Source organism: Melopsittacus undulatus, chromosome Z (genome assembly GCF_012275295.1).
Source record: "Melopsittacus undulatus isolate bMelUnd1 chromosome Z, bMelUnd1.mat.Z, whole genome shotgun sequence".
Lineage (NCBI taxonomy): Eukaryota > Metazoa > Chordata > Aves > Psittaciformes > Psittaculidae > Melopsittacus > Melopsittacus undulatus.
In genome coordinates this window covers 86,833,989-86,848,594 of record NC_047557.1, presented here as the reverse complement: position 1 = coordinate 86,848,594, position 14,606 = coordinate 86,833,989, and the positions used below count along the sequence as shown (strand labels likewise).

General features: G+C 41.9%; 1 protein-coding gene across 2 annotated transcripts in view; it reads right to left on the bottom strand.

Annotated features, from left to right (window-relative positions):
• TOX3 (TOX high mobility group box family member 3) overlaps positions 1-13,665 on the bottom strand; it is a 77,261-nt gene extending 63,596 nt beyond the window's left edge. For both annotated transcript variants that reach the window (XM_005152217.3, XM_013129832.3), the window contains exon 1: positions 13,300-13,665. In XM_005152217.3, the coding sequence (XP_005152274.1) occupies positions 13,300-13,401 (102 nt within the window). In that variant the 5' untranslated portion in view covers positions 13,402-13,665. The remainder of the gene's footprint in view (positions 1-13,299) is intronic.
• Between the last annotated feature and the right edge of the window lie 941 nt (positions 13,666-14,606).

Genomic DNA, 14,606 nt, shown 5'->3' with positions numbered 1-14,606 from the left:
CAAGATTGTTGTTGAGTCTGTAACTATCGTATCTATACTTACCTTGTCCAAATCAGCCTCACTTGGGATCACAGTGCACATAGCAAAAATTCAACATCATAAGTTTAGCAATGTGAACATGAAGCCTAAAAGAACCACATTAAGCAAAACTAAAAGTACAATTAACCCCCTGGTTCCTTTTTCAGCGAACCACAGTATATGATATTTAGTATAAGCTCTAACCCCTTTCCCCACCCCATGCCTTCAGACCTTACTTCTCAGGAAGAGACAACGGCTTTCTTCTCACTCCCAGTCTAAGCTCATAGCCAGTGTTTATAAAGCCATACTTGTAATAACACTGTCTTCTCTCTCACCCTGCTGTTTCCAGTATTACTGTTAAAGCATAGAGGCTTCAGGATTTTTATCTCTTCTTTTCTTAAGAAAACTAATTCTCCAACTGTAGGGTACTTATTTTAAAAAAAAAAAAAAAAAAAAAAAAGAAAAAAAAATCTCTGCCGCCAGACCTGCAATTTTATGTGTCAGTTCTTTCACACTTCAGAGATGAAGATTATCTAGAGCTTCCTAACTTGAATGTAGCATTTTGCTTCATTTGGTATCTAAGCTGGGGAAAACATACTAGTGATTCATTTATTTAATAAAGGTTCAAACAAAATCAACAGAAGATCATTTTTAGGATTTCCAGTGAGGCAGATGTATTACTTCTGGTAAGGATGAGAGGGCAGGTAGAACTGATACTTTTCAGCAGCCAAAGAAACACTTCTAAACATTACAGCCTGTCCTCACATAACATATTACCAGTACTGAGTCCTCTGGTTTGTCAGCAGGTACAAAGAATTGGTTTTATCCTTTTCGGAAATGAACAGCTCAGTGCCCAAGCAACTACTCTTCAAAATACATCCTCTGAGTTGAATTTTTTGCAGCAAGTTTATGAAGCTCAACTCAAAGCCAGAGATGTCTCTCTTCTTCAAAGAGGATACATGCTTCTGTGCAGGAGCAAGACTGCACTAATTTCTTTTGAATCCACGGAATATCTTATAAAGTAAGCACTAGAAAGAAAAAGCTGAGTATGTTTTAAATCAGTTCTTACATGAAGTTCAGGTTGTCTCATTGATTGTTTGGTTGGGGTTTTTTAAAAGATAATCATAAATCATCTTCACACGGAAAACTTCAGTAGTTGGGATCAATAAAGCAACTGGCCTAGCTCTAGAATACATACTGAGATTCATCATCTAAAATCGCGTTCTTATTTCTACATTCAAAGATCCCTAGCAACTAGAATTTAAAAAAAAAAAAAAGACTGCAGATAGGAGCTCCTCTGCTTTAATGCCACCAGCCAACCTAACAGAGGAGCAAGGATGAACCTGTCTCTCTCTTGTGATCAAATGAGAGCCAAAGATCAGTTCTCCAAAATGTATAGGAAATCTTTAAACACAGTAACATGTATTTTAACATGTATTATCACCCTCTTCTCTGGAAATACTTAACCCTCAAACTGTAATATTTAGCTGTGCTCCCTAGCCACCATCACTTCTTTCTCATCACGGTGTTTCACTGCCATTTCTCTAGTCTTTTTCTAAACAGACAAATAGCCATTTCCTTTTTTGGCAGCAGAGAATGCAATGACTGCTTCGTACCACAGCAGTGCTGAATATGAAGTAAAACAGTAAGACTGAAGTAAGAAGAAATGGGAAAACTGCAGTTAAAATGAAGTACAAGATCAAAGATTTCTCACTGACAAAATTCTGTGCCAGATTTGTGGTGCATTGCTTGTACTCACTGTAGCTGCAAAGCATCAATCTCAGCTCATGATTCTGAAGGACCAGAACTGATTTTCCTCCATGGAAATCACTCCTTTTTTATTTTCACATTTATTTTAAGAGAAAAAGGTTACATCTGAGGGGACAGAAACCAAATGTATGCTTCATATGAGCTCTCACCCATACAGAGAATAAATGAAACTCAGAAGACTGACAAATACTTTATACAGTCTAAAATCATATGAATAGCTATTATATTGTTATGATTTCTAGACTTTAACTTTTCATATGCATTTTAAATACCCTATTGATGCCATGGTACTTTAATGGAGTTTATTATCATTTTTGAGTCACAGAAACACTGAGAATGAGGCATAACAGCATAACATTCACCTGCAATTAGTCATCATATGAATAAGCTCTTTATCATCACCATCTCACTTATGCCTCATGATGGAGTAACGTTAAAAACTTTTATCTAGAAATAATTCTGCATAAACACGCAAATTCATGAAATATGATGCAGAAAGAGTTATAGTGGAATTAATTAGCAACCCAAAAGTTACTAGCCATGACAATGGGCCCTATGATCTCCAAAGAAATTGTACGTATCCTGATGTATGCATCCTGTCCAGCAGCAAATAGCCTTTCCCCACCTTTTCCAAGTGGTGAAAGACTGTTGCAACTGATGCAAAGCAACACACATTGTTTGTGCTTTAAAAATGTGTGATTGTACAAGAGTCGTGTTCTTGATTTAATGTTTATTGGTTACATGTATTAGAATCATAGAATCATACAATAGTTAGGGTTGGAAAGGACCTTAAGATCATCTAGTTCCAACCCCCTGCCATGGGCACGGACACCTCACACTAAACCATATCACCCAAGGCTTCATCCAACCTGGTCTTGAACTCTGCCAGGGATGGAGCATTCACAACCTCCCTGGGCAACTCATTCCAGTACCTTACCACCCTAACAGTAAAGAATTTCTTCCTTATATCCAGTCTAAACCTCTGCTGCTTAAGTTTCAACCTGTTACCCCTTGTCCTGTCACTACAGTCTCTAATGAATAGTCCCTCACCAGCATCCCTGTGGGCCCCCTTCAGATACTGGAAGGCTGCTATGAGGTCTCCACACAGCCTTCTCTTCTCCAGGATGAACAGCCCCAACTTTCTCAGCCTGTCTTCATATGGGAGGTGCTCCAGTCCCCTGATCGTCCTCGTGGCCCTCCTCTGGACTTGCTCCAGCAGTTCCATTTCCTTTCTATGTTGAAGATACCAGAACTGTAGACAATACTTCAAGCGAGGTCTCACAAGAACAGAGTAGAGGGGCAGGATCACCTCCTTCGACCTGCTGGTCACGCTCCTTTTGATGCAGCCCAGAAGTAAGAGCTGCCAATTTTCTTTCCAAAAAAACACCATATAGATCAAAAAAACACCCCACACTCTGTTATCTAGTGAAGAATTGGGATTCTTCTCTGGTATGTAAACTCCCTCCTAGACTATTAACAAAAGGGCAAAGTCTGAGACCTCCCTTGAAAAACTGCCATTTCCTAGGGACAAGAATACCAGAACATAGGCAGCATGCTTGTATGACACGTTATCACCAGCAGTATATTTGTGCTGGTAGACGTCAAAGCCAATCTTTGCCATCCTTACTCAAACACTTTCTATCTAGAAGACACAAAAATGCTGCTATCCTATCACAAGTTGTTTGCCAACTAAATTTAGAAAAGGGGTTTGCTACTTAAACTGGTCAAACTACAGTTGCAGATTGCAGTAAAATGAACACGAAAGCTCACAATGCAGTTTTATAGCTGGCTTTTGAGAATAATTACATGTAGAACAGCAAGACTGAGCTTTAGGTGGCACACTATCACTAATCTATTTATGTGAAATACTCAAGTGCTACGGGTTTGCCTGCTTGAGTACATATTTTATGAACAGAACTAATATGTTTTCTTTTCATATGATCTTTGATTAATCTAAATTATACTTAGCCCTAGATTATGCTGCCAGCCTTTCACCTTGTTCAGTCAGAGCTGCACATCTACTGAGGTTGTCCCAGTTGTGGGTGTCTCCCCCACCTGAGAGCATTTCAGGTGTTTGCTATGTGCCATCAGCCACCAGGTGCAAGTCAAAGCAGGCAGAAGAGCCGGGGGACAAGAGAAAGCCACCCAAGGAATGTGTTGATGCAGAGCTCACACCAAAGGTCCTCTCACGAATAAGGTACCCACAAACCTGATTTCACAAAGGCAAAATGTCAGAAGCAAGTCATCATCCCCATAAGGCATGATGACTGGGAGATGGGGTCCTGAAACACTTCACTGAAGCCAAAGATCCACATGTTCAATTCAAACATTACCTTAAGAAGACTAAGGCAAGACAACCATCAAAACTGAGAATGCAGGTAATCTCTGCTTGTAAAATCCTTGAAACAACAATTACATGTTGTCACAACAAGCCACTCAATGCTTTACATGCATCATCCAAGATCCTAGCACAAAGCTATTATGTTAAAAAAGGCTTAGACCAAGGTTCGAGAACAAAACAAATGCAGCTTTCCTCACCAGCAGTTCTGCTAGGCCATAAACAACAGGTAGATCTCTATCACAGAAGCAATAATGCAAGCCACCATTTAGGAAGCCAGGCTGCTTTGCATGACATGACATCTGATTTACCACACCACATGCGCTCCTCGGGTCTCAGCTGCACCACCACAGGAGCATAAAGAGAACTTAAAGTAGGTTTTAAAAATGTCAGAAGCAAAGGACAGCAGAAGCATCTGTTAAGTCCCTTTATTTAATATTATCTTGCATTTGTAAATGATTTGGCAGGACAAAATAAATTTATACAAATTACTTCATTTTCTTTGAAATACAGTTACTGCACACTCTCAGAAAACCACAGACAGAAAGTCACATAGGTATAAAGTATACTTACTTTAATGATTACTTTGTAGTGCAAATCTAATTAAGCTATCCTGTTTGCACCCAACAAAGTATTTACATTTGTGAACAATGTTGAGAGCAGTACTGGTTCCCCTTAAAGTGGTTCTGTAATATTCTGTTTATTTTGCCACATATAGAATAGAGGGGTTTTAGGTAAGGTTAATGTATCTCAAACCATATCGAACAAAATAATAGGCAAAAAGAGAACCATGTTGGGTTATGGTAGGAAACCACAACTATCAAGTTTTTCACTAAAAAAAGTCAATACCAGGATATCCCCTATTTACATGACCACCTATTATCATTACCATGCATTCACATGCTTACCAAGAACCCATAAAAGTAGCAACATTAACCTGCTAAAGCAAACACAATCACTGTTTTCCCACACCTCATCAAATTCTTATTTAAGAAAGCAAATTGCTGAAAAACTAGGACTGCCAATCCTCCATCAGTAAAAGTTTACTGATAAAAGTAGTTTAACAAAAGCACTTTTATTAATAGCAAACTAATACCGAAATACAGTATCCTAAACCACTCAAAACTCATCTGTTTGTATAAGCCATATGACTATAAAGACAGTGGCATAAAAGAACAGTAGATAAATATGATCTGCTCTGAAAATAAGCTACTCTGCTATGCAGCAATTGATTTTTGCATGGTCTTAACACAATTTTTCATATCAAAATTAGACAGTTAATCAATATTGAAGTGTTCAAACATGTCCTGAACCTACAAACCTCTATATGTGACTTTAAATATAAGAGCTGTCCCACTGGGATAGAAAGGATTATTTATACAGCTCAGGTTGTTTTCATACATGGATTCAATAGAAATCAAACAAAAAAAACCCAGGCTAGACCTAAAAACCTACTAGTGTTTATACATCCATATTTAATTTTTTCTCATTATCAGCTATTTACAGATTTGCAATGTAAACTATATCCATTTTGAGTGGACATGAACAGAAAAGATTTTCTCTTGAAAAAATTTCTTAAGAAAATGAAATGGAGAAATGAAAAAAACAAGACCAAAACCATCTCTGTACGTAGACTTCATTTTTCACAAATCCTACCACAGTGGTAATTTTACATGTTTGCTGCCTTTTTGTTAGGTTGCCCAGTTGATCAGAACTCTTCAAACATTAAATACAGATAAAAGAAAATCCAAATGTAAATGTGTCTATTTGAGCAGTATTCTGCTTTAACATAATGATTTTACATAATCAATTATGCACTCTGCAAACCGGATGAGGACAGTAAGAAGGTACCCATGCTATTGGCCCTGCAGCTCTCACTTCAGCCAGTAGCAGATAAGGTCATGCCAACAACAACCCCCAAAAATATCAAAAAAAAAAAGTAGAAGACAAACAGATCCCTTACTTTAGAGGTTGCCAGTCCAAATCCTGGCATTTCAGCCCAATATACCCTCCATTTTTAACTTCACCATGTCACAACCCACTTTTTTCCGTATGATTTAGTCTTAGCTCTTACAAGTCTTTGGCTCAGAGGGATAAGATACACAGTCATAGTGAGCAAGACAGTAAGTAAGGCTGCAACTTCACAAGAGAAAAAATAAAACATTGTATAAATAACAATTTCTCCCCATGAAATGCCAAAGGCAGGCATGATCTAATGGCCATGTAAGATGCCCACATTGATCAGCCTCCAAGGAACATAAACAAAACAGATACAAGCACTGCGAGGGTGGGGGAGGGTTTATTTTTTTGTTGTTGTTGTTAATTAAGCTTAAAGGGATATTAAGGGAAGCTTTCAATTTCCAGTTTTCAAGAAAGGACCGTTTTCTTTTCCCTCCTGATACCTATACCAGGCTATTAGGCAAAGCATGAGCTACCGGGCAAACTGGCCATGCAGGAGCAAACAGAGAACACTGTGCCAGTAAGTGGCACATGAACTATACAAACTGAAAACTAGATGAACTGTTCATTTAAAACACTTTTCATTTTCAATAATAAATATTGTCTAGTTTTGGTAGAACACCTATTCCAACGGAATTGAGTGAGTCAGATCTCCAGCACTCGGTTCATTAAACTCATTTTTTAATGCGATGAAAATAGTATTTTCAGTCTGTCTGCCCATTATCATGGAATGTCTCAGAATGTTCAGGAAAAAACTGTTCAGATACCTGAGGTACCTGTGGCAGAAGCAGCTGTATTACAACAGTCTCTCCTTTTAGTTCTTCTAGTTCAGCACCCCTGCAATGCCTGTATTTTTCAATATATTGTTTCAGGTACAAACAGGGAGAATACAAACAAAACGGATTTTGGACTGGTTTGACATGTGCTAACATGCAGTAAAAAAAGATATGAAATAGAAATCTTGTTATAAAAATAAATAACGAATAACACAGCAACAAGCATGATCTCATCAAAGTCTTCATCTGAAGGGAGCACAGTGGCAAAGACCAGAAGGCTCTTGTGTGACATTGTCATCTAAAGTCCTGATTAGATTTTCACCTCAGAGTTCTCAATTTTGGTAGCAATCATCACAAAGATACTATGGTGACTGGCACTCTATGAATATATCGCACAGACAGGTAACAGTATTGAAGGCTGATATCAAGCAAGAGTTTGAAGCATTTGAAAACTCAACCCTGCCATTAGGTGTGTATAACAGTACTCAATTTTATGGCAGTAGAAATGTGATTACAGATAAAAAGATAGAATTAGTGCTGTACAAATTCTTCTCTTAAATTAGATTATCATCATTCAATAGCATTAGGCAGGGTTTTAGGAAGTGCCGGAATTCAACAAATATATATGTATGTATTAACTGTAAATTTAATAAAAGCCTGCAGCACAAACCAAAGGTCATAATTTGACTGGCCTCACCTTGCCACACACCACACACAACCACAGTGACTTCCAGTTGATACTAGCCACCCTCATTTCAGGTATCTGCTGAATAATAGAAACTGTTATTTCCTGTGTTTCTGCTTTAGATTTTATTAAAAATTAATAATAATTCATTATAGGGTTGAGCTGGACTCAGTTGCTCTGGATGAATAACAACAGTGCAGGCAATGCTATGGGAATGAGGCTCTTGTCATCCCAGTGAATTCAGTCACTAATTCCTCACCCTAGAGCAGAGGTTTGGATGGTTGTCCATGTCCACAGCATGCATACAGAGCTCTGACTGCTGCAAATTATCATTATTTTAAACAGGCCCACTGGTCACTTCCACACATGCTGTAAGTACTCCAGACTATCTCTACACATTAAACTCAACCATCATATATTACCATACATTATTACATATATCTTACTAATACAATTGTAACACATTGTAATAAGAATATCTAAAAATATTTTTAAAAATCAACTAAGTATACTTTATATACAACCAACACCTTATGTCTTGATAACAAATGGTACACTGGATATAGAAGTTGCTTATTTGAGCAATAAAAAAACCTGTGTAGTGCACAATCCAAGTAATACTGCCATTATACCTGCTCGTTCTGAGCAGCACAGGTGCTTGCACAGTTGCTACCTTTGACATACAGGGTCTTCCTTTCACAGCTAGCTCTTCAAGTACATCAGGAAACCTGTGGGATGATTGTTCCTGAAAAATAGCATCATACAAACCATGGTGATGATACAAATTATAATTTATATTCTTGTGGACATACTCATCAATCATTGTACTGATTCCAAGTACTAAGAATCACACATATTCAACATCTTTGGTGCTGGACTGGACAGCCAAGTACTGTGGGAACTATTTTGCTCTCCCACAGAAGTTGCCTGCACAGTACTGAGATTTCAAGACATCAGAGGCAGGGGAGGGTTGTTCTGTGAAAGCAGCAGTTCTGCAAGAAGATCAACTGGAAATACTGGCTAAAATGACATTTACTGAGTTGATACTGTAACAGAAAGTTCCAAATTCCTTAAATTGTCTCCAGCAAAACCAGTATTTGTGTCTCTGCTTACGCATCTCTACTCTCTACCTTGCGTGACCTCTTTGGTGCTCTCTGGCACTGTCCCACCACGTGGGGCAGCCTCTGCCATGGTCAGACTGCAGGTACATGAGTGACCATAGCATCCATCAGCTTCCAGTCACCACAGGCTACCCTGGCAGTAGTACAGCAGAGCCCCAGTATAAACCAACATATATCCAGGGCATGATGAGTGAGCACAACACTTTCTACCTTACCAGCATACATGCACCCATTGCCTCTCACCATCTGTTATATGAAAGAGAAAACTATGCATACATATAGCCACACCAAATTTGCAGGAAGAGAATTTTTTCAATCATTTGCATAACTTTAATCCATTTTTTCCTAACAACACATACTTACAGAGATTACTTACAGCCCCAGCTTAGTACATTACTAAACTACTGCTGTCTTTGCTTTACCTCTGGAAGAACAAGATAACCTTCCTCAGCTTCCTTTGTAAAATGCAAAATATTTCAGCCAAAAACATCAAGCTCTGACATTCACATATGTATGCTAGTGCCTAAATTAAGGTATGTACGTTTGAAATTTGTATCCTTCAAGGACAATCTGTGTAGAAGAGATAAACATTATAAAATGTAGACAGCCAAATAATGAAGTAAGAATTCTGGAATTTAATATAATGGTAACTCAAGCACTAAGCTGTAAACGTTTTAGGTTTTGGAGTTTTCCCTTTTTCAAATTGTGTTTTAAGAATTATGGTCCTTTTAGTAATAATAGTAATAATAATAATAATAAAAATGTATTGGCTATGATGAATAGCAGTTTCCCAAATATTTTTAGTACAAGACATGTAATTTACTCAGTAAGTGAAAATGTCTGTTTAGAAAAAAACTAAACTATAGAGAATGTCCAAAATCATTCTCCATCTGCAGAACCATAAAAGGGCTAAAAACAGAAGCAGAATGGTTTACAACAGCTGGTCTCTTTCAACTTTCAGAAATTTTTATAACTACGTTTTTGTGGGGTTTGTTGTTTTTTTCATTACACCACACCAGGAATTTTCTAGAAACGGACATGATTTCCCCAGGGCAATTCCATGAAGCAGAGGTGCATCACTACTATCCCAAACCACCACCACCAGCCAGACACATGCAGAGTCGAGTTATGTACTCTCACACCAGAACTGAAAACTTATCAAATATGGCCCTGATCCAGCAAAGCACTTAAGCACGTGCTTTACTTTAAACATGTAAGTAATCCTATTAGAGTGAATGAGATTCAGCACAAACCACTGGACTGAATCTCAGAATACCTTGGTTGTGGCCCTGATTATGTCAGTGACTGACTGTGTAACCTTAGACAAATCACCGTATTTCTGTGTCTTTCCTTCTTTTGCCCTTTACATGTGTTTAGCATGTTGCGCACCCTCTCACCAGACAAAATCCCAACCTGGAATCTTCTAGAAACTGCTGTGCTACCAATAACAGCAGGGATACTTACATACATTAGTCTGTTTTCAAATGGCTATTGTATACTCACAACTAATGCTCCCAAAAAAACCCCAAGATGACATGCCTTACCCTTCGGTCTACTTACCCAGTATTGACAACCAACGCCAAAAGCATGACACTGCTCTTAAAAGGCAGTTGTGGAGAAGGAATCCAAGCAAAGGGGACCTGCAGATATGGGCCAGGGCAGCTCCCAAGCACATGTGGCTACAAGTTCAGGACTTACGCTGCAATTTCCCTCCTTCTATTAGTTCCTTGCTTGCAGGGCAATATAAGATCCCCAGTCCTGCCCAGGGCTGCAAGGGTCAGTCTGCTACATTTTTGCCAGTACTGTACCCACAAAAGGGACTCTACAGTCATGGGAAAATCTGTTTAAAGCATGCAGGTGGAAGACAGCATAGTCTACACAAGGTGTAATGCATTTACACTAAAAGGCTTTATGTTCAGTATTCTTAGATATTGTCATATGAGATAGTTTTCCACAGGTAGGCCATATGCCATCAATGTTATGTTTAATAATCCTGAGAATATTTTGACATAAATAATTCTGCCTTTGCACATACATACAACCACACAGGTTGTTTACTCTTGCCATCACACTTCCAGCTTCCTAGCAGTTGTCACTGGCAATGTCACTGTCACAAGGAGAAGATGGATTTGGCTCCTAACAATGAAGCAGGCACGGACAAGTGGGTAGGGATACTCAAATGAGTTTCAGAAAGACTTGAAGTGAAATACTGTCCCCAGCGAAATCCATAACAGTTCTTCCATTTACTTCAACAGAGTAAATATTTCAAATCATTTTTTCCTATGCCTTCTTGTCATCTCAGTGCCTAACAGAGTGATCATTTATTTTTGTTAGGAACACTGGAAAAAGGATGGAATGGATGGGAAGTGAGGGAGGGAGAGAAGATTTCAAAATAAATATACTCTTTCTTTCAGATTAGAAAAAAAAATAGCCCCAACAATTTATAATGATTCCTGTATTAACAGATTATAAACAATGCAGAAAATGAGATTAGATTAACACAGGTAAGATCCTACTTTCTAGGAACTCATTCACAAATTCCTCTTCTTTCCTTGAAACCCCTGTATACCACATTGCTGCTTTCCTGGTGGAGACAAGAGCTCACAGCAGCGGCAATCCAACCTCAGCTGTGTCAGCCTGCTCCCGATCAGGCATTTGCATACAAAAATATCTATTCTAAGACACATACATCATGAGCTGTATTCTGTTAATTAAAATATTTTCTGCTGCAGATTGGAAGCCTGACCTATAAGTGACTTGCCAAAATTACGTTCAGAAGCACAGCAACTGAAATGTATTTTTGAACAGGTCAAAAGTTAGTTACTTTGGACTTCTTCTGAATATGTGCTCTGTTCTCATTGTATGATGAAGGGAAATACAGTCAAAAGGTTACATATAACTGTGCATTTGCAGCAAGTTAAGGGACACAACAAACTACTGGTTTCCAGAGGACATAAAAGATTTTGGACATAAAAATGAATTTTAAAAAGAACTCGTACAATAACCTGTAACAGAGCCTGAAAAAAAATGCCTGCCATGCATAACACAATAAAGTCACCATAAGTGAAATTTACAGTAAACATGCTGCTTCCCAAACAGTGCTGCATGTTTCCCAAATTAGTTTGCATATCAGACAACAGTGAACATTTACTATGGATTTTAGAGCTAAGTCCTTAACAGCATTCTAAGTTAAGGCTGACATTTCATCTTTAATTCATGCTCCTGTGTCTTTCTATATTAACTACTAACAAAGCAGCATGCTAACAGCCTGCACACAGAGAGCATGCGCAAGCAGGGCCGTGAGCGCAGCACTGCTGTGTCTCCAGTGGAAGGGGTTCTGTGCTTTCCAACACAGAAGCAGCCCCCACACCTGACAAACTGACTCACTTGAACTTCTCATCAGCCATGGTGGACGTGGTCGGAAAGAGTTACAGAGGTGTACACCCATGGTGTCCATTCAGAAGCAATTTCTCTAGGAGAAAGTTTTTTTCAGCCACTGAACCTCTTCTTTTTGTTAACATGTTACTTCTCTCTCAAAGTGATCCTCGTGTTTCATCAAACTTTATCTACTCTTTCAGAAAGGATTCTTAGAAAGCAGGCTTTAAGAGAAATTCAGACTTCGTGCAGCACCCTTCTTTTCCCCAGCATCTCGTAAGTGCCTCACAAAAGGCCCCAGAGGTTGGACAAACAGAGCACCAGGAAAACCACAGTGTGAAAGGGATCTTTATGTGCCTGTGTGAGGGCCCAATGCTAATAGCTCAATGTGCCATTGACACATCCCAGTGTAAACAGCTAAGTCTTTTTCAAAATAGCGTGAGTCACAGTGTCATTCTGAACTTTGCCTTTCCCAGATTTGGGTGATTTGTGAAACAAATCATCCCCGTATTGTTAAAACATATTTCTGTAAATGCAGGTAGCCCCTGGGAAACGACTATCGCTTCTGACTGTAACGCTCACTCCGTGAACTACTCCTGCCGCAGATAAGGTGCGAATAGGTAGAAGTGGTACTGTAACTTTTCTGACAATCATCTCACACCAAACCGTTTGTTATCTCCCGCGCTAACAGCTGATGTACTTCTCATTAACCCTCCTGTTTGGTATAATCCTTTAGTTAAAGACTGGCCGTCAGAGACTAGATCACCCCAAAAAGCGGAGCGGAGGGAGGGGTCCCTTCCCTTCTTCCCGCCCCAGCAGGGCCACCCTAGCCCCCCAAAGCTCGTCCCGACCAGCCCCGGCTCTAACGCGAGGAAAAGTTCTGCCGGTCCCAGCTGAAGCCGCGCACGGCTGCCCACAGTGAAGACCCGCTGCCTTTTGTTTCCCGGCCGCGTACCAGATTCACTCGCCCGGCTGGTCGGGGTTCGGGCTTGGCCGAAGCGCCGGGCCGAGGCAGCGGCCTGCGGAGCGGCTCCCCCGGGACCGGGCCCCGCTGTTCCGGCCCCGCTGCTCCCGTATCACGCGAGCAATCGCTGGGCCCAACTTTCCGGGACCGGAGGCCCCCAGGCGGACCCCGGTGCCTCGGCTTTGGGGCAACCCCAGCCCCGAGCCTCCCCGCCCCGACGAAGCCCGAGGTGCGGCTCCCGGGAACCGACCCGGCAGCAGCAGGAGGAATTTAACACGCGCGGGAATAATCACCTTGTTGTAGTTGTAGTAACCCAAACACTGGGCAAAGTCCAGGTTGGAGGGGTCTCCGGGAAGAGAGCTGCCCCCCGCAGCCGGGTAAAATCTTACATCCATGCCGGTGCTTTGGTCCGAGAAGTGCACTTTGAGAGATAGCCGGGAGGTTTAATAGATCCACCTTCAGGAGCCTTCCCCGGGGCTGGGGCGCGGGCAAACTGCCGAGGGATCGGAGCTGCGTATCGCCGAGCCTTACCGAAGAGCGGGATGAGAGACGGTCGGAGGGCGACGGGGAAGAGGCTGCTGAAAAGTGCAGGTAAACAAGGAGAGGATAGGAGAGGTGAGACAGGCGGTGGGTGCCCGTCCGCCTCGGCGGGAGGGGGAAGAAGGAAAGGCAAGAGAGGAGGGAAAAGAGCGCTGTTGATTTTTAAAAAGCTCCGTGGCAAGCCATGGGCTTTGCCTCCGCATTCAGGAGCGGCTGCTGTACACAAAGGAACCACGCGCCCGGCGCGGACGACCGGCCGGACCGCCGCTGCCCGCACCACCGACAAAGGCGGTGACCGGGATGGGGAGAGCCGCGCACCGCAGCCGCAGAGCCCCCCGCGGCTGCCGGGGACGGGGCGGCCGCCCCGGGGCTGGTGCAACAGGGCACTGCCGGCCGGGGCAGGAGTGCAGCTCGGGGCCGACTGCTGGAGCAGCCCGAGCCGCTCTGGCCCCGCTCCGCGGGAGGGGCGGCCCGGCCCCGCCCCGCCCCGCCCCGCCTGCTGCTCCCCCAGCACACACCCCTCCCCGCCACCCTCCCACCGGGACCGGTGCTCGCCCGCCCGGGCCGGTCTTGGCGGGGCTGCGCGATTCCCTGGGAGGGTCGAGGTGAGCAACTTCCACTTTTTGCACCAGTTTTCTGTCCATGGTTTTCTGGCAGCGCACTTCGTTGCTCAGCACTGCTGCCTTGGTGCGTCAGGTTGGTGGCAGAAAAACAGAGATTCCTGTAACATGCTGTCCAGAGCAGGACTTTAAAACACAGTAACCTGGACCACAGAAACCTCTTTGAGCCCTCAGAGTCGCTGGATGGTGCTTCCAAGAACAGCCACTAATGATCCAGACTTGGTTAGTTGGTCACAGGTGCTGCCCAGCTCTACCTGCTACCCTGCATAAAGCCTTCCTGACCCAAAATCTTGATCCAGATCTTTTGCTCAAAACACTAAAGCAGTACAAAGGCAGCTTAACCTCATGACTCCTGCCCTGCATACAAGGAGCGAGGAAGGATGAAAACACACCCTTGACTCAAGGTTTCTGTAGCAGGGAGTGAATGGTCTTCCAGGTCT